The 25,414-nt window shown below is 39.5% G+C and overlaps 1 protein-coding gene and 1 long non-coding RNA gene across 5 annotated transcripts; both read left to right on the plus strand.

The window, feature by feature from the left end:
• Positions 1 to 6: 6 nt before the first annotated feature.
• On the plus strand, positions 7 to 7,971 carry LOC104956770 (uncharacterized). 3 transcript variants are annotated; one of them, XR_799595.1, is made up of 4 exons: positions 7 to 137; positions 636 to 677; positions 5,951 to 6,012; positions 7,322 to 7,971. It is a non-coding gene; the product is annotated as an uncharacterized lncRNA (long non-coding RNA). The 3 variants fall into 3 exon arrangements; XR_799596.1 differs by having other exon boundaries at positions 639 to 677; XR_799597.1 differs by having other exon boundaries at positions 7 to 122; positions 639 to 677.
• A 1,097-nt stretch (positions 7,972 to 9,068) lies between these two features.
• LOC104956771 (immunoglobulin superfamily member 5-like) lies at positions 9,069 to 25,056 on the plus strand. 2 transcript variants are annotated; one of them, XM_010784304.1, is made up of 9 exons: positions 9,069 to 9,178; positions 10,448 to 10,543; positions 12,569 to 12,883; positions 16,031 to 16,158; positions 18,043 to 18,208; positions 19,219 to 19,350; positions 22,819 to 22,846; positions 24,031 to 24,119; positions 24,919 to 25,056. In XM_010784304.1, the coding sequence occupies exons 2-9, from the start codon at positions 10,495 to 10,497 to the stop codon at positions 25,026 to 25,028; spliced, it is 1,017 nt and encodes a 338-aa protein (XP_010782606.1). In that variant the 5' UTR covers positions 9,069 to 9,178; positions 10,448 to 10,494; the 3' UTR covers positions 25,029 to 25,056. The 2 variants fall into 2 exon arrangements, with proteins under 2 accessions (XP_010782606.1, XP_010782607.1); XM_010784305.1 differs by lacking the exon at positions 24,031 to 24,119 and having other exon boundaries at positions 24,919 to 25,003.
• The last annotated feature ends 358 nt before the right edge of the window (positions 25,057 to 25,414 follow it).

The following is a 25,414-nucleotide window of genomic DNA, read 5'->3' on the forward strand; positions in this document are numbered from 1 at the left end:
CTGATGAGGAGGAAGGTGAGAAGGAGGAGGAGCTAGCAGAAGAGGATGAAGCCATGGAGGAAGACGAGGACATGGTAGAGGAGGCGGAACAGGAAGAGGAGGCGGTGGAAGAAACAGACGAGGTCACGGAAGAAACAGTAATTGCCTCTCAGCTACAATCCAACCCACCGTTTCCCCTTGAATGTTTTTTGAGTTGAATGTCTTCTCCTTCCCATCATTCCTGGAATGCTCTCTTTCCTTCCTTAAGCACCTTCAATCTCCCTTTTTAATGTTTCCTTCTCTTCCATTTAAGGGTTTGTCTCCTGTTTTGAGTGTCTGTCGTCTTCGTACTGCATTTTCCCATCAAGTCATCCCTCTGGATTCAGTTATTTCCTAAATACAAATGTCCTGTTCCCTGTGTATTCCTCACCATTGGACATGTAACCTCTTCATTGCATTTCTTTTATTTCCCTCCACGTGTGATTTTATTTAGCTGATGTTACCTCTTGTCTTCCATCCCGCATTTCACTGCGTGTCCCACTCTGTTTGGTTCAATAAGGCTGATCTGTTGATGCTGTTGTGTTTCCGTATGAATATACAGATTGCGTAATGTATTAACGATTCACAGTCTCTAATACTGTTTTCTCTTCTGTTAGCAGGCCCCTGCAGAGGAGGAGGAGGAGGAAGAAGAAGAACAGGTAGGTTTATCAAACACTTACATCTGCTTGCCAGTGATCTGAACATATTTGGAATAATGCTAACCAACATAGACTTGTTCTTCTATTAACTGTCAAATGATTCTTTTAAAATGCTTACATGAAAGCTGTGTGGTATTGCAAAGTAGAATTTGTGGTTTTAACTCACAGTACTTTTTTCCTAATAATGTTGTGAGTTAGCCACAATGCTAACCCCTAATACCCAGTGTGTTGGACAGAAGATGATCAGCCATTTTCAGAAGTGACTCGAATAACTGTGCACTGTACTTGCAATGCTTAACTTCTAATGTTATCATGTTATAATGTTCAACGTCAGTGGGGTATTTTTCTTATATCTGCATCCCTTCAAGTACTTGAACTTTGTAGCTTCTAAAAACGAATCTTTTCGTCTTCAGCCACTCTTGAGGTGGGGATGCATGTCATGACCGTCAAACTAATTCAGCAGCCTTACATGAGAAAAGTATATATAAAAAAGGAAACATTTTGGAAGTGACATTATTCACTCGCAACATGAAGGGACAAGGGGATGAAGGGTGCTTGGGAGGGATCGAGGGGATAGGGATGTAGGGAGAGAGGGGGTGCAGGGAAGGTTTAAGGGAGTGAGGGATGTTTCAGACACAGTCTCCACCTTCCACTTCCTGTTGATGCATGTCATTAATGGCACGTTTCTTCAGTTTGTGTTCCAGTCCATTGAAACCACCTGACTCACTTCACATCGGTTTCAGACGTCCCTCTGCTGGTCTTCACATTGTTCCTCATGCACGCACCTTACAACGTTTTTTAACCCTATTCTTTGCCCTTTTTTTGTTCCATCTCTGGGTTTGCTCCCTCCAGGAGGAAGAGGATTTGCAATCAGAGGTAACATTGCGTCGGTGACCGCCTCCGTGTAGTCTTCATCAGTGTGGGTTGGATGGAGATCAGGGAAGGCTGCTCTGCTTGGAGTGGTCTGCTGTTCTCATTCATCTTTAAACTCACTTCATCTCTTCATCCCTCTACTCCTAACATCCTCTTCCTCATTTCTTCCCAGTTTCTGTAGCTGCTTCCTGACAACTATCCCCATATAGTTTCCATTTCCATTTTTAATCAGAAGACCTTTTATTTTGCATGCCAGTGGTGCTCTTTTGCTCCCAATACTAGCTGACCTGCTATCTGTTCTTCATTTCTAGGAGGAAGAAGAGCTACTACAGCTTGAGGTAGATTTATGCGTTGTTTTCTTTACCTACCCCTCTCTGTTTCCTTTTCTTGCTTCCTTTGCCATCCCGCTCAAACATTCCTTCACATATGTATTTCACACTAGTACACAGTAGACCTAACAAAGAGTCAAATAAAGTGCAAAGACGAAGACAACACTGTTGGCCATATTGAGAGGATGTGCTTGCTGCCTCAAGTGTGTATTGTCTTTATCCACTCACATATGCAGTGATGATTAAAGTATGACCACCAGTGCTTGTCAAGAAGCTATTTTAAAGACTTAATTATGTAATATACTGAATAACGTCACATAGTCCGATTCTAGTATGTGTGCAATTAAATTACAGTATGTTCCCAAGGGTGGACGCTCTTCTGCATCCCTGTTTGCATTCAAACAAGCACATCACACAAGAATGCAATTTCCACTTCCCTTTCTTTAAACAATCTTTTTGACCCACGCAGTCACTGAAATCTCGCTAAACAGCATCCTGATGAGAGAATATTGATATACAATTCTTTAGTTATCACATTTTCCTCACTGAAATACATTTTATAAGAAGCAGTGTGTGCTTAGTGGACAATATAACATTGTACATGCTACTTCTGAAGCCAACCAATGCAGTTGCCTGCAAACAGGGTTGGGAGGGTTACTTTAAAGATATAAGCGTTACAATTACTAGTTACCTGTACAAAAATGTAGTTTAAGTATCAAAATATAAAAGTGATTCAACCCGATTACTTTTGGATTGCATCAAATGCGAAGTGAATAAATACAAGAGAAAATAAATATTAAAAAATATATTTTGATTCTATTGGCTAGCGCTTCAGCACATTGTACGTGATAGGCTAAGGGGCGGGACATCACTAAGCGGTTGACCAATCACAAGAGAGCCAGGCAGCTAACCAATCATAGCCTGCTGCAGCACAGGCAGTATGAGAACTATAATAAACATGTCACAGTAGTGGAACAAAATACTAATATGTAGGGCCCCTTAAACTCTGGGCTATCTCCCTCAGTTCAGACTTCACTAGATCCTAGGATAAAAAAAAAGAAAAGACATTTGCTTTTCTGAGACATTCCAGCCGCTGCCTGATCTTCTGAATGCTTCCCTGCTTTGCTTTGTCTTCTTTCCTCTCTATCTTTCCCATCTATTTTGTCCAACCTCTTTTTCAGGAGCAAGACGAACAAGCCACTGAGGTAGTTTGTGGTGTCTTTCCCACTCTCCTTCTTTTGTCTTCCTCTGTGTGCTGCATGGACCATTATGTATCCATGTGTAGATGCCTGATGTGCAGCATGATACATACGACAACACTTGGTGGATTTAGTGTAGAATCCAAAAAAATATGGGTCGATATACAGACCATTATTTCGTTTATCTTCTCTCCTTATTTGTTAAACTCACTAAGTCCCACGTGCTTTGATCCTCTATAGGAAGAAGAAGAAGCTGAAGTGCAAGAGGTATATTTGACCAACCATGATTTGCGTTTTGTAAACCTTTTGAAGATTTGTATGCATGATCTAATTGCATACAAACATTTTGACTGTCTCCTTCCAAGGACAACTTGTGTGTGATGCATTCCAGAGCACATTATGGGATTGTGACTCAGCTCTAAATTTCACTGTTGAGCGTTACTTCAAATATGGCACCATGAGACATTTGTTTGTTACTTCAGTGTTGTTGACATTTTTTCTCAGTCTGCCAGCACATTTTTTTGTTGTGATGTCTTGGAGCAGGTGCACAGATTTGTTGTTGTTGTCTAACTCTGCCTATGAGCACTCAAGCATAATGTTGACATGTTTGGTTATGTTGCACGGAGCCGACACTCTGACCTACGGAAGACGATTAGGGCTTCATATCAACAAAAAAAAGTTGAATTCTGAGAAAATAAGTTGAAATGTGAGGAAAAGTCAGATTTCTGTGAAAAAGTCAAATTCAGAGAAAAAAAAGATGACATCCAAAATATAGTCAGAATTTTGAGAAATAACTTGAAATGTAATTTGTTTTGGATTCTGAGCAAGAATTCGATTTCTTAGGAAAAAATCAAATTCTGAGAAAAAAGTTGAAATCTGAAATAAAGTCAGAATTTTTAGAAAAAGTTGAAATGTAAAAAAAAAATCTGATTCTGAGAAAAAAGTTGAATTCTGTCACAAAACTTGAGTTTTGAGAGGAAAGCTGAATTCTGGTTAGTTGTAAAATAATGCACGTCACCCTAATCCTCTTCCGCACTGACCTGACAGGGGCACACGTATTCTTCTGTTTTTTTTAAGTAGTCTTTTGTGTCTTTTTACCAAGAGAACTATAAAATAAGTGCATGTGACACGTTCTATAGAAGATGGAAGAGATTAAGTATTTCTTGATATTAAGAAAGACTTGGAGGAAAAACATACAGTTACATCAGATGGGAGTGTATCGATGTCCCCAGGGTGCTATCCCCCAGTTCAATAACCTGTTAGTATGCCCAGTGATGGAAAAAGTCAAAGTACCTATACCAACTTTTACAATACTTTGGTTAAAGTCCTGCATGAAAAATCTTACTTAAGTAAAAGTACATAAATATTAGCATCTAAAATATTAGCATCTAAATATACTTACCATAAGTACTTATTTCAGAATAATATGAAAGGACTGGATCGTGATTATTGATGCATTAATGAGTTGATCCCAGTTTGTAAAGGTGGAGCTACTTTTAATTACTTTATATACTGCTGCTGGATATCTGAACCTATAATTAATCTAAATGTATTAGTCGATTTATATTTTGTATAAGCTAATAATCTGAGTCTGTCCTTAACATTGTGCTTAAGTACAGTCCTTGAGTAAATGTTGATAGGTTTAATTGCTAAATAAATTGCTCAGAAATGTTTTTGTCAAGGTCATGGGTTCTAGAAAAGGATCAATGTCATCCATTACTCCCCAAATCTGCTGACAGTGTTCGGCCCTCACTATTTAAAGTAGTAGGATTGGATGTTGTTTACTTCAAGATGGCAGTCATCACACTGACCTGATGTATAAGGCACTTTAAGCACCACTCCTGTGTCACCTCAGGATAAACAGAACACTTGAGGTCATTACTTTCATTAATTCCCCCGCTGTTGTTGACACCGCACCCCTCTCAGGTTTCTTCTTCTACATTGTTAACCCCCCCCGTCGCTATAAACACTAACATGTGAAGTCCTCTCACCCTCCTGTTGACTTCAAACAACCTCCTTCTAGTTCTAGAACTACTTCTACTACTTCTTCTCTCCTTTTTTTATTTTTAAACGTGGCCAAGGAAGAAAACTTGAAACACAGGTAGTACAGAGTGGCGCACTAATGAGTCCAAAAACACGAAAATGAGTCAGCATTTTACCACTTCCTGTCCCCTGGTGTGGAAGTCAATGGTTTTCTGGATGTGTTTTTGGTTGTTTGTGGAAACGCAAGCAGAAGAGATTTTAACATTTTGTTCTGTGACACAAAATGAACTGTAACTGAAGCAACTGAATTTGCTTCAAATTGACAAACTACAGTACGAAAATGCTCTTACATGTATAAAAACAGGATATCAAAAGAACCATAATGTAATACTGGGAAAGGTCTATTAAAAAGTATTTGATACTTTAAGTGCATTTAGCTGATAATAAAGTATTTACTTTATATTATTCTGAAATAAGCCATTCTGCACAACGAGTATTTTAAATGTTGGTACTTTAAGTATAATGTAATGCCACTACTTTTGTAATTTTACTCAAGTAAACAATCAAACTTCTTCTTCCACCTCTGGACACAGACGGTTGTTTTTTAATAAACAGAGGAACGCGGCTTTTCTTTTTTATACCATCTGTCTGAGGAATCATGGTTTTATTTGTGCAACAAACTAAGCAGATCTAACTGTAATCTTTTTTTCCTAAATCCACTAAGCTTTAAGTCCGCCCAGTGGATCCAGGGTCATGGAGACAATGAGGCTGATTATTTTTTTTTGCAACCTAGTGCCAAAATCACATAGCAGCTGGACTAGAACCAACTCAAAACACACAGATATTCTTGTTTCCATGTAATAATTTGTTGTTGATTTCTTTTTTACAGGAGGAAGAGGCTGAGTAGTTGACACCAGGGGGCGTCATCGATGTTAAAATGTTAATATCCAGGTACAAATCTACACTCTTCCTTTGATTCTGTGTTTTCTCTACCACTGGAGGGCAGTAACACATCATGTGAATCTGCAGTAAACACCACCACAACATGAGTAGTTCCATTTTTATATTTGGCATTTATGTAACCAGATTAATTAAACTGTTTTTGTGCCTCTGTGACCTTCTGAATAATAATACACAACCTCTCTGCTTTATCTACATTGTATACTGTGCCTTTGAAGCTGCATTCATATCAATGTAATGTTCTTGCCTTTATACAAGATGCATAAATCTCAAACGCTACCCTCGCTTCACCTTAGGGTTTGTTTTCATGCACTCTGAGGTTTTCAGTCTGAGGAAATAAAATAATGCAGCAGTGGATTTCAAAGGGACCCTTCACTAATGGATCTGCATCTGCAAACAGAATACTAGAGACCATCTGTGAGGCCAACAAACGTACAAATATCCTCCATTTTCTTTTGGTTCCTCTGAGGCGGTTTTGATAATCCTAATCTTCAAAGGATGTGCTGGGTAGGAGGGTAACTTTGATAACCTATTCTGCTTTAATTACTAGTTACCTGTAAACAAAATGTAATCGGTAACCTAACCTACTTTTAAGAGGCCCTATTCTGCTTTTTGGGGTTTTCCCTCTCCTGTAGTGTGTTATGTAGTGTGTTATATACGCCTCCATTGGGTTCCTTTTTTTACTTCCGGAACATAGTGACATCACTATGGAACACTCTTGCTTCTATTGGCTAGCGCTCCAACACTACAGAATAAAAAAAAAAAGAACAAATGAACCAAAGAAAGTGAAAGCCATGAAGCAGATTCAGGCAGTAGTCGTATAGATTCACACTTCAAATATAAAATATTAGCCTACAGAACAGAACAGTTTACAAAGAAGACAGCAAACACTAAACGCTCTTTTATTTATTTTATTAACATTGTAAAATTGCTAATAATCCACAATTTTAAGATGTGTAACGGTAATCTGATCACATCTCTGTTTTAAGCAACTGTAAGGGAAATCAGTCTCCTTTATCTTGTATCCAGACTATCCCTTTACATGTAATCCATTACTCCAGAAGCCTGTATATGACGCTATGCATTAAGATCCACAGAGTGAGCATTGAATAAATGCTCGTCTTCTCCCTCACTTGGTAGCTTCCTCCAGACCTTGCGAGCCCCTGTCACGCAGCGTTAGAGGAAGCTGCTAAGTGAGCCTCATGTGCCTCCGGAGCACGTTGGGTGGCACACGCTCAGCGGTGGTGGCGGCTGCCTCAACTGGTAAATATGTGACCTCGTTTCTTTTTTTTTTTTTCAGCCTGAAGGAGCCTCCCGTTACGTCTCTCCCTGACCCTTTGACGCTTGACCCCCCTCCACCCGTCCCCAAGGACCCCACTGGAAACTGATGGCCATGTGTTTGTAGGCGCCAAGTCAAAAGCTAAAGTCCTGACACGCATATCTCATTTTCTTTTGACTGCAATGTTGACTTAATTTTTATATTTTGCCTTTTAGAGACGTACTGTAATGAAAATGCACAGAGTAGCCAAGTGGTGTCGAGTAGCTTTTGTAAAATGCTATTCAGTTATTTTGGTAAAAATCGAACGTATTTCTCGTGTTTTTCTTGTAGAAATTCTAGTTTTCTAACCGAGAAGAAGTGGCCTTTACACATTTTTGTTGGTATAGCTTAGATGGTTTTGCCCCATTTCAGATTGAAACTCACGCTCTAGTGTGTTCTGATCTTTTATCAGTAGTTTTACCAATGTCGTGGATCCTTCGATCAAGTGAATGTACAAATTCAAGACTTCCTAAAGGCAACATGAGGAAAAATACGCACATACTGCACCACCACTATAGTTACGTCTGCCAATACTGCTGTCTAATCAATGCACTTTGTTGAATAAGGAGTGAACCATGTGACTAAGACTTGCATGCAATGGAAAATGCAATAAAGTAAACTGGTAAAAACGACCATTTTGTTTTAAACTCTTTTGTTGGCATATTTATAGATCAGATTGTGCAGTGTCAGAAGTGCTGAGGCAAACAGGAAAACACCAAGAAATGCCTCGTCCCAAGAGATGCTTAGAAAAGGAGAGGGGGATGTAAGATACCATAGAAACATGTTTTACAAGGCATTGTAGGTATTTCACAGTGAATGTGTTGTTACGTGAAAAATATACAATAGACTGTTAACAAGAATGAAAAGGAATGTGTTCTTTGTTTCCAGCCAAGAGTTCAGAAACTGAGACTTTGGTGAAACTGTACTTTATTATTGCAGGAAGTTGGACAAAAACCAAAGTATAGGACAAAAGAAAAATTTGACTCAATATTGGATCAACTTTTTTACAGTAATCTATTTGCCAGGGTGCTTCAGTCAAAACTCCAAATATCAGCCGCATGGCCAGAGATGATGGAAAAGTCCGTAGCACATTTCTTAGACATACACTTATTTTTCGAAACATTTCATTAAAAAAAAGCCAGAAATACTGTGAGTAAAGTAATTAGGGTTCTGCCTCTGGGGAACATGATTGAATTTCATATCTATATTTCCATCGTGGCAAACTGATTTACCAAGGTGATAACGTGGCTAGCTCAATATTTCCAATTTGGTTCCATTAGCACCTCAAACAAGAAGAGAACAACAAGAATTATTGCATGAAGTTTTTCAATCACCAAAGTATACAGTTTACAGAAGGTATACAAATGCCAACCCCATGGCTAGAGCTAAAGAAAAGAAAGTCAAAGAATAAAAAGAGTTCATAAAAAATCCAAAGATACTGACAATTAGGGTTTATCCTCTGGTGAACATGAATGAATTTCATAACCATCCAAAAGTTGTTGATGTTTTCTTCTGCACAACAAGCTGCTTGTGTGACTAAAGTTATCAAAGCATGTCATCCTTCTAAAAATATATTCTGTATTTCTGCTGTTATTATCATCACCTCCTGTGTCCAACCCCATTTCTTTGTAGAGGGTGGAGGTCTGCTTGTAAAGCCCCCTGGGAAATGGAGCCGTACGAGGGGCATTGTTTGCACTCTGAGTCACTCTGCATGTGTGTGAAGCACGGGGCAAAGTTCCCTCTGAGTTTCGGGTAATATTTAACAGGGAAGTTTTGGGAAAGCATGAGGAAGGAGCAGCATCGTTGACATGTATCCACGGGTTGTGACACCAGGCTGAGGTGAGTCACACCAACACAGTGGGACTTATGGTTATTATTTCACTGAATTTGGGGAATTTATTCAGGATATGTTGCTTTCTGCTGTGTCAAAAGAAACTGCATGCTGCAAGATATTTATACACAAGATGTCAGGGGTTTGACGTAATGATACTCTGAGAAGTTCCACCTGTATTCAAGATTACAATTTGTAGTAAGATGTCCTACTTTACTGTCCTATCAAGGCGATTTTCATTTAGGAATTTGTGTAAGCTAAAAAAAATTTAAAACTGAAATCATTTTTCTTACTCCAGTATTTTTCAATTTCACTCCTTGTGTACAAATATTAAGCATTTGACTGTGACAGTGACCTTTAATTTGAAAAACAAGATATCACATTTTCTGGTGCAGTGGTGCAGAAACAAGTCTTAAAACCCGGACATAATTAAGCGCTTTTACATGTTCCTGATTGGTCTTAATGGTTGTTGTTTTTTGAATGTATTTTTGGTTTTGAGTCTGAAATAAGGTCTGAAGCTGAAGAGATGTTATTGTCATTTCATTTCACTTATAGCTTACAGTGGCATTAGCTTTTTATTTCTGGCAGTTGTGGAGCCAATATTATTATCTTGTGATTAGTTTAGCTCAGAATAAATTCAAATCTTACAATATATATTTTTTTCCTTCCACACTGTCCTCAGCTTTCTTTAGGAGACACTTTACCAAGAACACATTTTATTTCCAGGATATGAATATATATTTAACACTTTATAATATGTTTTTTAAAGGCTACAGCTATGCTCTGTAAACTTAAATGCAATTTGGAGAGACTTCACTTGAGTATTTAATTTTCTGTATTCAGTTTAAAATGTACTTTTTACTACATGTATTTTATTGTTTTGCTTTGAAGATTAGATTGAATGAAACTAAACATAATCCACTTATAATTAAAGGTGTATTATTACAGGTTAGGATAAACTTTATTGCTGTATCTCACGTTATTTGTAAAGGCTCTTCCTTTAGCTTATGCCTCATTTAATTGATGAACACTGTAAAATGTTCATTATATATATGAAAGATATAATAATAATAATAATAATAATATTTAGAAATTGGCCACCCTGCTGGAGTATGTCTACTTTTGTCCCTTTAAGTATGTTATGCTAATACTTCATTTATTTGATTTGAGAACAATTCTGACTGCAGGACTTGTACTTGATGGTTTTACACTGCTTTTCTTAATTAAATTACTTTGTATACCTCCGGCTGAGAATAACTCAATTATTTTTGTTTCAGGTCCATGCAGCATTGAACAATGGATTGACTCGACAGACTGATTAAACATGGACTTATTTTGTCTGTTGCTGCTCCTCCTCTCATGCAGCATTCAAGGTGAGAGTTCAGCTCAGAACAAACAGCAGCTTGTTTGAGTGTTGGTGTTTCACACAGCGGACAGTAATGTGCATGTTCGGCTCCATCTAGTGCATGCTGTGCTTTGTGGCAGCGCGTTTTAAAATAAACCCACCCTCTGATTAGAGCCATGTGATCTATCTGCACTATATCATTAATTTTCTTCGAAATGGTGGCCTATCTAGTTAACAGTAAGATGTAGCCAGTGGTAAGGGGACTCGTGGTCCCAATAGGAGCATGCATTACGCTCATTAGACTGCAATTCTCAGATTGCAAAGAAAATACATCTCCGTATAGGATGTCCGAGATATTTCTCAGGCCTAATTTCCCAAACGGATGCATAATTTATGATTTGCACTGCGGTGTACACATCCACCCGACTGCAGTGATGTGTCTGTGTGTGCATGTGTGTGTAGTTGAGGAGTAGGCCCTCACAGTAGTGCATAGTGTGTTTTTTCTCATGGAGACTTTTTCTATTTTAGCTCTATTCATGTTGTCCTTGTGGCTTTATCAAACTGCAGGGAAGCATAACCTGCAGAATAATGCCTCGCATGCTGCCCACAGTTACAGATTCATTTACACACTCCTATTTTGGTTGCTATTTCTTCCCTAAATCCTGTTCGCCCTCATTCATGCACCCGGGCAAATCACCCGTCTCCATCTGGACAGCCTCAGTAAGAAAGAGATTTAGGTAGTTGGGCTGTCAATGTCTTTCTTTGTCTCTTTATCCTCTAATGCTTTATTTCTTCTTTCTTTCTTCTCTTTCCTCTTTCTCTTTTCATTTTACTCAATTTCTCTAATACACTTGGTCCTCGAACATGGAAAGGTTTAAATGTTAAAACCATTTATGACGAAAAAAAACACCTCATATTCACTATGTTCCAAGCCCTTAAAACATGAACTCACAATCTAATAAAACAAAACAAGTATAGCCGCCATTTTGTTCTGGTCTTTGAGCGATATGGTTGAAATCTACTTCCTTGCTCATTCTCAATGATATGTATAGGTTTCCTTAGACAAACATCGCGTTAGGACATTTCAACTCGGATTTCAAGAATGTACTGTACATGCTCTTTGCATACACTGTTAAAAATGTCTCGTAGCGTAAAAAACTGGCAATTCTGTAAAAAAATACAATAAAAATATAAATGACTTTACAGAACAATTTGTACAATTAAATTGTTACTCAAAAGTTCTTTATAATGTAATGTTTCACATTGAGAGTAATAATCAAATGTCACAATATTGCAACTCTAAAATGCATCTTTTACAATTTTAATGTCATTTATTTTGAGAAGATATTTGAAGAAGTCAGCTTGCTCTGCTAAATGTGCACACCAATGCTAAAGAACTGCAGCATGTGGCTGTTGTTAAACTGCTTACATTCAGAATATAGGTCACTTGGGTTTCCCTTACCACTGCTGGTTTGTATATATCGCCAGCTTCTTAATTATGATTGGCCTCATATTATTTTGTTATGTGTATGGTCTTTTCAAAGGGAGAATATTGTGGAATACAATAACAACTATTCAATCTGTTTTTGCTGGCTGCCTCGGTCAGGAAAACATGGGATTCAGCAAGACATTGATATTTGGCTCCCCTTTGTCTCATGCAGGCTAATTTGGCTGAACAGCACCCCATCTGAGTATCTCTGTATCTCCGACCACAGCTTGCAAACTACTTTTACAAAGGGGCACCATATTTTTTCTGCAATCAAATCAGAGCAGATTGGTTTCAGACAGAGGGTGAAAAGAGGTGCTGCAGCATTAGAAAAATAAAGATCTTTTTGAACATTAAAGCATGGAGACATGTCACAGTAGAGACACTACAGTACATATTAATATGAACCTGAAAATAAGTTTTAGTTTTTTTTAAATATATATTTGTCTCCACTACTCAAACTCTCACCAAGAAAGCAAATCAGCGCATCAGCTGATGACTTGATTTGTTTTGTTCCACATTGAAAATAAATGTGTTTAACATCTGTTTCTGATTTGGACACCGCAGTTGGAGCTGCGATGAAGCTGTCTCCTGAAGCGCTGACCGTCCTGCGGGGGGACGACGCGCGGTTCACCTGCACTCCCTCCAAGACCAAGTGGACCGTCATGGTGTGGTTGCTGGACGGCACGGCGGTGCTCACCATCTCCAAGGAGTTTGGCGTCCTGCCGTCCGTCCACCCTAACGTGACGGCAGAGAAAGGCAGCGTCTCATCAGGAGACAGCTGGGTGTTTGTGCTGAAGACCACTGAGAGGCGCAACCAGGGACAACTGACCTGTGACCTCCAGGGCAGCGACAGAAGAACAGCCAGCCTGTTTGTACAAGGTATGTGTGTGTGTCAGAGTGTGTACATGTGTTTGTAACATTGATTTGTAGCAGTAATACAGAAAGTTAGTGTTTACTTCGGCTGCAGAGAATTTCAAAGTCTTGCCTGCAGATGAGAAGTCTCAATTGCAAACTGAGAGATCAGAAACACACTGATTTAACCTTGACGAGACAAAAAGAAGCGTAAAATAAGAAGGGACAAAGCAAAAATCATGTACAGTAGCTGCTTTCATTCTGCATACCCCCACATTGCTGTCTCTGAAACACAAAGAGACAGAGAGCATTTCCCCCCAGTGTTCAAGGCGCTCATCTTAATTAAAGTGCCTTTATTCTAATTTCTTTGAAGTGGGGATTCAAGAGTGAGGGTTTTCTGTAAAAGCAAGTGTCGTCTATCGAGGGTGGAAAATCATCTACTGGGCTGTGTGGATGAGTACAGACATGTTGATTCTACTCTGTGACATTGTTAATGACCGTGGGGGGATATAAATACCAGGTGGAAAGCTGGGGACTCCTCGACAGTCAGACCGGTCTGCAGAGCAGGATTTACACACTGCAGCTGAAGCCCTTCTTCTCCTCTCTGTTGCTGGAGAGTAAAGAGTCCAGGCTTGATAAGAATCAGTCATTCTCTGCAGTTCTGTTAGTGTTGATATCTCAAGCTTGAGAGCTCTGCAGCATTTTGACAAACCTGGGACTCCCTGGTAGTAGTAACCAATACAATTTATTTTTAATAAAAATAAATATAGTTGCAACAGATTGATTTATATATATCTTTTAAGAAAACAATGTTATGCCCTACATTTCCCCCCCAAAATTGAATTAAATATCAATATTCTTTTGTTTTGTATGAAGATGATGCGCTTATATAGCTATATGAGTGAAGATAATACAGTACATGCTTTGAACTTCTAGATAAAGCTACTGTATGCAATTTTCTAAGCAGACCGGAGGGCATGCAGCATATGATAGATCGCTCATAACATTCATAAGATAATCGACATCTCTCTAGACATCTCTCTAGACTCTAGATAAAGACTTGACTTTTACTTTATAAAAACGACTTGTAAGCATCTTTGGGTTTAAAGGGGTCCTATAATGTTCATATCTGTATTTTGTGTCTCTACTGTGACATGTTTGTAAGCTTCAATGTTCTCCGGTCTTTTTACTAAAGCTACTAATTTCACTCTCTGTCTGAAACCAGAGCCCAGTCTGCTCTGATTGGTTAGCTGGCCGGCTCTGTTGTGATCGGTCAACCCCTTAGAGATGTCCCGCCCCTTAGCCTACCACGTACAATATGTTTGAGTGCTAGCCAATAGAAGCACAAGTGTTACATATTGATGTCACCATGTTACAGAAGTAAACAAAGGAGTCAATGGAATATATAAAACAACCCAAAAAACAGAATAGGGCTTCTTTCTGTGTTCCTCTTTGCTGATGAGAGGGAAGTCCAACTTTTTTAAGGAGAGCAGAGAAAGATATGTACATGTTTGACCTCAGAAAAGGAATAATCAAAGATAGTTGACCCATCCCCACTCACTCTGATATGTTTTGTACAGCCTTTTTGTTCAAAGATTGCCATGTTTGGTCTCTTTTGACCTTCAGCTTATTTCCACCTGTACAAACCTAACTCGGCAAAAAGAAAATCTGCGTGGAAACATCCTCTCTGCAAAAAAGCAAAGGGAAACAAAAACCAATGACCCATCACCTCCAATATATTACACAGAGAGCCTCCATCGCTGCCAACACCACAAATCCGCACTGACATATGCAGCCATTAACAGTACTGCATGGTGAATCAGGCCCTCGAGTCTGGACGCACAGGATCACTATGGCCTGACACAGCCTTTGAATTAATTGTGCATCCTGGCACGCCCAGTTAACAGTCAGCAACTCTGCCTGTGATTTGTGTACTGCAGCTTCAGATATACTGCTGGAGCGGAGCCACAAATCCACCGCCGCTTGGCTGCCTCTGCATGCTATCGTCAACACTCCCTACTTTAATTGTCCAGTATGAGGATGATGTAAATATGACAACACACTCCTGCCTGCTTATGCCTCTCACTCGCTTGTACATTCAATTGACTAAATCAATACGGTTGTACGCACTGTTGAGCAGGTTCTGCAGTGAAGGCTGCAGAAAAGGAGAAGTGTTCAATAGAACTCAAAGAGCGAACATGCCTGTGATGTTTGGTCCGTAGAGGCATAGCCCCCTCCTCATTGGAGTGAATTCACTCCCACACACTCAGGCCATGGGTTATCATGCAAATAAGAGTTCTGCACACAGACATATAAAAGTCTCAATGCAGCAAGTTCCCCTGCAGAAAGAGTTATCTGAGGACTCCCCGCCTCTTAAGGACTGCAACAGCAGCTGAAAGTCTTTTCCCTACAGTGATCAACCAACCTTACGAAACCTTATTTCAGGGATCACTTAAATCGGAGCTTAGGGAGAGAGTGCTGATGGCGTTCCTTTCTCTCTATTCAGACATATCAATCTGCCATGATCGCCCAGAGCTGCTCATCAGTCAATGCAAATGAGGCCCGCCAACCTTTACCCAACAGCTCTGAGTTCACTCTTCCTAGAATTGGACCGTACGATGTTTATGACACCAAAATCAGGCATCAAATAAAAGCTCCTGGAGAAAAGGGACAGCCAATAATGCGTACAAAACATCTGAGGATTTGAACCTAAATCCACACAGACATGTCATCCGCTTAGACAAAGCACCGGAGCTTCTGTAATTATCTTTCTGTCTGTAGCAATTGTCTGTTGCATCTACCGAATTTCGTTCTGCCAGACAATAGACTTCACATATGAGATACTATATCTCCTGAGGCCTTAAGTGGCTTATTTGGCTGGCAGGGAAGGAGATGAAGGGGAGAAGAGAGAAGCATTCGTCAGGCAATTGAGACTTTGAGACATGCGATCAATCACCCGGGACGAATGAAATCCGTCTCTTGAAATCGAGCGGGCCATCTGGAGAGGTGATGCTCATCTTTGGGTACAGAAATATGCATGCAAATAACAGAAACACATAGATTCCTAACAGCTGTAGGTATACATAAACCTATAAGGTACATACATATTCATAAATGCAAGCACAAAAATAAGAACAAATAAAGTGTGTAAATGTACTTCTCTTCTGATTGCAGAAAAGGGCAGCGTGAAAGTGATCGGGGACTCTAGTCTAGTTTTCAAGGGTCAGTCAGTTCTGTTTGGATGCCACGCTGCGGGATGGTACCCTCTACCCACTCTGCAATGGCATGTGAATAACAAAACAGTGAGTACACACATCCTCCTCAGTACTGTCTGTCTGAGAACTAACCACCGTTTTTCATATTAGAGAACAGCATCAATGTTGCTAATGCAAAGACACACAACTTATTGTGATATTGTAGAAGTGGTGAGCCAAATCAACTTGCTAATCCCATTAAATACAGCGCTAGCAAAGCAGCGGGTGGACGTGTTGAGCTTAAATGCCCAACAGATTGATTAAGAAATAACTAATCAACATACAGTAGGTGTGATGGACCCACACTCTAAAGTAGATCTAGTGTTTTATTAATATTAGACGTGATGAAAGCAAGCCATTACATAAAGCCTGAACATTTCTGTGGCAGCGTTAGCTAGCAGTCTTTCTCCTGTAATTGTACATAAGCCAGGCTAACAGGAAACCCATGAACAAAAATTAAATGTCTTAAACTTCTGTCAACTTAAACTTAAATGTTATGTATAATATGTTGAAAAAACGTTGTGGTGAAGTAGGTCTAAAAAAGTAATAAAAATGTATACAATGCATTATTAAAATGTTGTAGTATAGTAAGTAAATAAAAGTCATAGTATAGTTGAATGTTATGTTGAAATGTTGTTTCGTCAATACAAAGCCAGAGGAAATGCCATACTCTTGTCGGTCCAAAAAAAAGAAAGACACAAGAACTACCATCTTTGAAAAAACACATAAGTTTATTAACACAAGTAAAGGGTGAAACATTCAAGGAAAAGGAACATGAGATAAAAGCTTCTATTCGACCACAGATAACGGATCATAGTGTCCACTACAACATTATATTTTTTCAAACACAAATTTCCCCAAAGACCTGAGTAGAGTACTCTCAGCTGCATTTGGATTACAGCATAACAAGAGACAGTTTTGTTTTGCCCATTTCTAAATTAAATAACATCACAGACCTCTTTGTGAACGTTTTTACACAAACCACTTTCATTTGATGCCCCTGTAAATAAGTACATGCTGTAATTGTGTGCCTGTGCAGAGCCAGATAAGGTGCATTATAATTTTCAGGCTTTCCGTTTCTTTTCCACACCCTTTAGGAAACTGTCCTCTGCTTTTACAGGGGTCAAAACAACATCAAGTTATTACCATTTATTACATCTGAAAAAGACACCCTGCTGTAAAATGTTCTCAAGTGTAATTGTTTGCTTCTAATGGTATTAAGCCTCATTACACATGTGGGAACTACAGCCGCTGAATGCACCGTTCAATTGTCTGGATACAAATCTGAAAACAGATGTGACATCTCCAGGGAGCTCAGCCTTTTTAAAACTCAGCAATTTAACTAAAACATGGTCACAGCCAAAGATGCTGGTCTTGCAGTAATAAGTAGTGCACCTTTCTTACTGTCCTAATGTGCACAATGTAGTGACTGCTTTTTTGTCTTTTGTTTTCTTAGTTATGTTCTCTGTATTTTATATGTTTGTGTTATGTGTAACGTTGCTGCCTTCTTGGCCAGGTCAGCATTGAAAAGGAGATTTTATCCCAATGCTTTTATCTGGTTAAATAAAAATAAGATGGAAGACAGATTATTTACTTCAGTAAAAGTAGCAGTAGTTTTTTTTCAAAATTCTGCGCATGTGTTGTCAAGTTGATGAAGATGTATTTCATTTGCATGTGTGTTTTTATATTTGAAGCTGCAGTACGTTTCACCTAATGGAATTGTTTTGGGCCGTTTGTACCTGTCGAAAACCGTAGAAAGCACTATGTATACAACGTACTTAAAAAACACACAAAAAACCATTTGTTTTATATTTTCACTTTTGGTCTTATACAGTGTTCTTACAGAATAACAGATACATCCTGTCTAGTTAGATGTCCACCATCCAAATGAATAAACAGAATACAAATAAACCAATTATCTCTCTCTCTAAGGTGAGTCAGGGTGATTACAACATCAGCAGTGAAGAGTCGGGGGAGAGCCTCTTCACTGTGAGCAGTAACCTCAGTGTTACAGCAGCAAAGAGCTCTTATGTGGATTGTCTGGCCTCCGTGTCTGCACTCCGGACACCGCTGAGGAGCAGCTTCCGCCTGACAGTGGGTGAGAGGACGCATTCATGTGTTTTTCATTAAATAACACAACATATTTTCTCCGTCCTTGCTTCAGGGTTTGAAGGGTTTGTTATAATTGAAATCCGTTACGGGTACCCTTTAAAACAATCTAACCAACTCTGAGTATCACAATATAAAAATTATGTAACCTGATTATATATCAATAAGATGTTTTGTTTGACTTAAAGAGGTCCTATTATGCTTTTGGGGGTTTTCCCTTGCATGTAGTGTGTGTTCTATAGGTTTGTATGCATGTAAATGGTCTGCAAAGGCTAACATCCCTGTGTTTCTCTCCCACCCCCCACCCCCACCGTGACATCACTATGTAACACTCACACGCTCCAACACATTGTACATGGTAGACTAAGGGGCGAGACATCTCTAAGCGGTCGACTAACCACAACACCATCGAATGGAATGCAAATAAATAAAAGAAAATAGAAATATCAATGCATTTGATATTGAGGTAATCCAAAAGTAACAAAAAGCAATCAAGTCAAAATATACATTTTTCTACACGTAACTAGTATTAGTAACAGAATACATTTTTAAAGTAACCCTCCCAACGCTTTAAATAACATAATTATACAGTGAAGACTCTCTCTTTGCTCCGTCCTAGTTTGGTATGTCTCTTCATTTCTTCTCTCTTGTTCAACCCGCCTCTCTTTGTGTGTTTCACTTTGTTCTTTCCCCCTGTGAAGCATTATTATTGAAGAATAGAGTGGAACAGAAAGAAGTTCTCAGATCAAAAACTGCATGAGTTTGCATCAAAGAGCCTCAAATACAAATGCATTATCATCTTATTAATGTTCCATTTGTAATTCTTGTTTGACATTTTTCTTATTTAAATCTACTCTGCAAAAACCCTCATGCACACCACTTCAAATGGAAAGCAAATTGAACAAGGCTTTCTTTACACTGTGTCTGCATCTCTGTGATTGGATTGCAGAGTAACAACACTGCTTCAGCGTTTCACCCACATGTGACTTCCTCTCTTAGTGGCAGAGGTGGTGCAGCTGGAGGACGGCTGCACGGTGCCTCTGGCAGCGATGGCCTCCCTCTCTGCGATTCTGCTGCTCCTCCTGCTCTGCATCTGCACTGTCCTCTGCTACAGACACAGGAGACAAGCAAGTATGCACTTCTCTTTTACTTCAATTGGTAAAAAAAAAGAAAAGACGTCACCTCCCCCCACACTTCTTCCAGTTGAGACTCCACACTACCCCACGATGGCCTTCACCAAGAGCATGCAGTATATTTTCTGACAGAGGAAGAACATTAGTTGTCAGCACAGAGCATTTGTTCTTCTTTTGAAACAGCAGCAGCACAAAGGTTAGATAAGTGTGTGTACTGCGTGACTTCAGGGCGTGAAATCCAAGGAAAACTGGGACACTTCCAACAGAAGGGCAAAGACTTTTAACCTTAAAACCCACAGGAAACTCAACTCATGAGAAATAAATGTACAAAGATGATTCAAGGTTCAAGGCTTTCATCATTCATGCGTACATAGCTACAGTGTAGTTATGACGATGAACATCTTAGGTCACAGGCTCCTCCAACAGTGCAACACAATAAAAACTGAAAAAATAGTGCAAGTAAATACAAAAAGAAACATAGTGAAATTGTGAAATAGTGAAATAAGAGTCTATATACAAGTGATTGGAATATGATATATTAGATAAATAATTTGTAAATTGCAGCCAGATGAATGTTATGGAGTTTGGGAGTTTGGGGCTTGGCGAGTAACAGATTACATGTAGCAGAATTACGTTATCCGGATACATAAAAAGGTAACTGTATTCCCTTATAGTTAAATAAAAGAAGACATGCATTCATCCATGAAGAAACAAACTCGAGAACAAGAATCCTGCAGGTTCACATCCTATCTATAAACCCAACAGGATGAAGTGCTACTGCATAAGTGCTACTTACAGAACAGATGTACTTTTCTTTTTTATTGGCCAAAGTGCATTGGAAACGGAACGGAAGATGTGTAGACTTTCTGCTGTCCTGAAATCAATGTGGAACTCTTTCCACCATTTTGGGGCCAGGATAGCAAACGGGCCTGTTTTAATTAAGGGGTATGAGTCCCTCTTCGCAGCGAGGGAGTGGCACGCTGATTGGCTGACGTAGATTGAAGTGCATGTGTATGGTTTAACCATGTCCTGGACGTAGGAAGGACCAGATCCATTGACAGCACGGTAGGCCAGTACCAGTGTCTTGAAGTGGATTTGGGCAGTGAGAGAAGGGAGCAGAGGAGCGGTGCATTGTGGGAAAACATATGGAGGTTGAAGACCAGTTGGGCTGCTGATTTCTCGATGAGTTTCTGATGTTGCAGAGAGTGTATCTGCAGAAGTGAGTTGTTGCAGCGATGTTAAAAGTGAAGGACAGTTGGTCAGCTAGCGTCACGCCCAGATTCCTTGAAGTCTGAGTCAGGGAAACAACAGAGGTGCCGATGTTAATAGAAAGGTCATGGATTGGAGAGTCCTTACTTTGAAGGAAAAGCAGTTCAGTCTTTTTACTGAAAATATGCTTTATTAGCAGGATTCGAATGTTCCAATACATTTTAAAATAAAGAGCGGTATATTAGATAACTTGTGCACACATTGTGACACTTCTCAAAACACAGAGAGAAATGTGTCTCGAGTGAAACCAGGGATAATATTATCTTATTTTAAAAAGCATTTGCAAGTAAATGTTTTGTATTCTGTTTTGTAGTCCACTATTTGGAATAGGCAGGTAAAAACGTTCAATTAGAAAGTTATTGTAAGTAAAGGGGATGGTCATAGGTTTATATCTAAAGTCTGTTCCGATACCGGGCATTGAGATGTGCAGATGAGGTGACCGTTGTTTGGTGGGACGTGGCGACCTTGATCAAGCAATCAACCTGTTTACTAAAAGGATTACAGATGCCGGTACACTTAGTGATACTGTACCTCGGGGAACTTGAGGTCCTGACTATCAGTGGGATCCTGCCAGATGAGTCCGTATGTTAACCGTAAAACATTTAGCTTTTGGCCACGGCTTGTTTTCTTTAATTTAAAATGTCTACTGTGTAGGATTCTGTGGTGAGGTCACAGATTGCATCCAATTGAATGTCCATCAATTATGAAACTGTGGTGGCCTTGAGGTAACATATGACATAGGCCCTCCCTACAGAGTTCTGACCTACGTAGAAACATGCCGGTTCAATATGGCAGAATTGTTATAAGAGGACAGATGGATAGATGGATGGATAGATAGATGGACAGATGGATAGATAGATAGATAGATAGATAGATGGATAGATAGATAGATGGATGGATAGATGGATAGATAGATAGATAGATGGATAGATAGATAGATAGATGGATGGATGGATGGATAGATGGATAGATAGATGGATAGATAGATGGATAGATGGATGGATAGATGGATAGATAGATGGATAGATGGATGGATAGATGGATGGATAGATGGATGGATAGATAGATGGATAGACAGATGGATGCATTCCAGGTCTAACCATAGGGTGTTAAATAACAAATTAAATTACGAGCGATAGCTAGCTAGATAGCTAACATTTGCTGGCTAGCTTTTTAGATGGGTAACTAATGTAAGCTAGCTAACCAGGTAGATAGGGGGCGGGGCAACATAAAGTGAATAGACGCTATTCTCTCATTCCCCATACTGCTCACAACCCAGATGATTTGTGATGAATCCACACGTTTTGTCACCTCTCCAAACAGAGAGACCAATGCTTTGCCAAGTCGTAGCGCTAAACTTGTGTGACGTTGTAAAAAAAGTCTGGCCAGGGAAGAAGAATCTCCAAAGGGGATCGTTGTTCTGTAGCACGAGGAGGCGGAGGAGCCCTGTTTGTGCGCGATAACAAAAAAGTGGCCCTAAATCACACATTTGGAAGTCAATGTAATCCCCATGACTGATGCAGGACCATTGCGAATCATGGCACTAGTTTAGAGCTAAGGGATTATCATAAAGCAGGTGTGACCTTTCTCCCACGGCGGCTGGTTCTGCACCTGAGACGTCTGATTCTTCGTCTAAATTAACTTCACGAGGATGTTTCACATGTTAGAGGATGTGACATGCCTCCTAGCCGCTAAACTGTTCTTTGAGTAATCCACCTCAATGGGGAGAAATGCATGCTTTGTAAATATCGGGGAAAAGAGGGATCTTATAAAGTCACCCTCAAAGACTTTGGCCAGCATGACAGCAGGGATTTAAAATATAATGACTAAGGCAATTCCTCTCGCTGTAAAAGGAGCAGTTTATACGTCTCCTGAGGCGTGTGCACCATCTGCACCATTGTTATATTGTTGTGTGTTTTCACCGCGGCCAGGAGGACCTTTGGCAAAGCTGTGCGACAAAACTCATTAACACTCAATTCCAGCTTTCTCTGGTGAATTGAAAAACTGACTGGAGGCGATGATATTAGTGAAGAATCCAAAACTAATAAACGCAGTATTTACAGCTTTCATATTGCTGCAGACGCAGTGAGCAAGCACAATGATTTTGTGGTCAATGTACTGAGAATAATAAAGTTAAAGCTGCTCACGGCTCGTAATCATTCTTTAAAGTTAATGCCTCATGTTTTTTACCTTTCAGAGCAGAGCCCACAGGAGGCGGCAATAAGGTAAGATTTAAGAGCTCTGCTTCTTCTGCTTTACGAGGCTGTTTTTAAAACAAAGAAAACATTGGATTTTCTCCACCTTTCAAACTAACAAAAAGAACTTTAAGATCAATTGTGACCTAAGGAGAAAGCAGCAGCCTATAATCTGTGAAAGAGTCAGAGAATCACATCTGTAATGAGCTCCATTTTTACTTCAAATAAGGGAATAAGGGAGTAATCGATTACATGTAATAGGATTATGTAATTAGGATTTTTAAAAAGGACTGTACTCCCTTACAGTTACATAAAAAAAGAACTAATTGGATTACTGGTACATTTTTAAAGAATGGTGATTAATGGCAGGTTCCACATTTCAAAATATAGATTAATATATTATAGGTAGACGTACTGTCTGAATATTTTTAAACTTTACATATCATTTAAAAGGAGACATTTTTTATACTAAATATCTTGGTTTGATCACATTGTTCTGTTATCTTACACAGACTATTTTGTATTTTGTGTCTCTACATGTTTCCATGTTCAAAAAGCTCTTTTTTTCCTCATACTGCCTGTGCTGCAGCACCTCTTTTCAACCTCTGTCTGAAAACAGGGCCCAGTGTGCTCTGATTGGTTAGCTCTGTTGTGATTGGTCAACCGCTTAGAGATGTTCCGCCCCTTAGCCTATCACGTACAATGTGATCCATAGTGATGTCACTATGTTCCGGAAGTAAACAAAGAAGTCCAATGGAGGTTATATTTCTTCTGTATTTTGATACTTAGAAGAGGTTTCTGATTTTTTTTACATGCAACTTTGTAATGGATTACATTTCAATAGTTTAGTAATGAATGGGCTCTTATTGTTCCTCATTATTAAATAAAATTGAAGACATGAGTTTGCTATAATCATTACATTTTTTAACAGCTTAATTAAGATTCAGATTTTCCTCGGCTCATTTAAGAAGCAGATATATTATGCATTATTTGTCTAGGCAGCTGGGACACATTTTATAGCTTCCCCTCTAAAAAAATTCAGTGAAAAATGATGATGTACATTTTTTGTATCCATCAAATTACTTTATGACGAAAAAAACACAGAGGCGCTTGACATACTGAAGCTTTGTGAGAAAATAAAATGGTCTGCCTCTGCGTATCCCAGCTAAACATTTAAATCCTTTCTATTGGACCGCTCATCTGGCCATTTGCAGGTTTGACCAATCAGTGAGCGGGAGAAGCTTGGTTGCTGAGGCGACAAGGGGGAAGGTCAACCTGGGATACTCGAGTGAGGGCCCCACAGGTGAGAGAGGGCAACCGTCAATTTCAATTTACCACAATGGTGGTTGTAGTCAAACAGTAAAAAAATGATCAGCTCGTATGTCTTTTCCTAACCACTATACCTTAGCCTCAGGGTCAGGGGGCCGAGTAAAGAAGTGAACGAGAATGTATCAGGGTTGCGGAGAAATTATAGTTATTTCTCACGTAAATGTCCTATGGTGGCCGACAGGGGCAAACACTTACACATAAGGGGAAACTCGCTGCACATTTAAAAATGCAAAAATATAAAAAGACAAATGTGCCAAAACATCTCCACCAACTTGACAACACATGCGCAGCTTTTAGGAAACATTCACCAACTTGTATGATGATGAAAAATGCGTAGCGTTTACTTAAAGTGCTGCATAAACAAAATGCTGCACTTACAAAAAACTGCAAGAAGCTCAAAACACAACGGAAGCTATGGGATACTAAAAAGTGATGCACACAGCTGGGACTGGAGCGCTTGTTTACTTTCGGGATTATAAAGTTGACCTATGTCAAAGAATTGACCGCATCCCAGGACTAACAGTAACACAATGTTTTAAGGAACTACTTGCAAATGGTCAGTTGAGCAGCCCCATTATATGTAGGATTAAAAATCTATCAAATCATATTTAGATATTTTTTAACTCAGACAGAAACAAAAGATGGAATTAGACCCAGGATGCTGAGTTGACTTGACTTCTGAGCCATTACAATGCTTATTTCCTACTATTTAGCTGCTTAACATCCGAATTGTTAGATCAAATCTGGATAATTTGCTGTTTCTCCCCCTGCAGACCCAGCTTACAGCGAGCTAAACCTGGAAACTCGTAGGCAGCAGCAGGACTTTGTCAGCTTTCTCAAGGTAAGAGAAGGTGGGAGGGCAGAGAGAGTGAGAAAGAAATAAAAAGCCACAGAAAGACATCCTAAAGGTCCACTGCAGCAGAAAAATGTTAATTCTGCGGTTGGATTTTCTGCCACCTCCTCCTGTATGGAGAAGGAAATGCTTTACTGTTGCACCACCCCTGGCCTCCCGTCCTGCTCCCTGACAGGAATGTAGAATATAATGCTTCTTGGCACTTCATGGCCCTATTTTTAGCATTCTCTGTCTCCATCCTAAATTGAAGCCTCACTGAGACGCACGGTTATTACATTTTTGTCTGTCAATGCTCCTCTTGCCCTGTCATTATTCTAGCTTGTCAAAGATGTTGAGTTTAGGGCGGCAGTGATTCAGTCTGTAGGGGATTGGACTTTGGACCAAAGGGTCGCCGGTTCACGTCCCGATCGGACCAA

Source organism: Notothenia coriiceps, unplaced genomic scaffold (genome assembly GCF_000735185.1).
Source record: "Notothenia coriiceps isolate Sejong01 unplaced genomic scaffold, NC01 NC01_scaffold00026333, whole genome shotgun sequence".
NCBI classification, from domain to species: domain Eukaryota; kingdom Metazoa; phylum Chordata; class Actinopteri; order Perciformes; family Nototheniidae; genus Notothenia; species Notothenia coriiceps.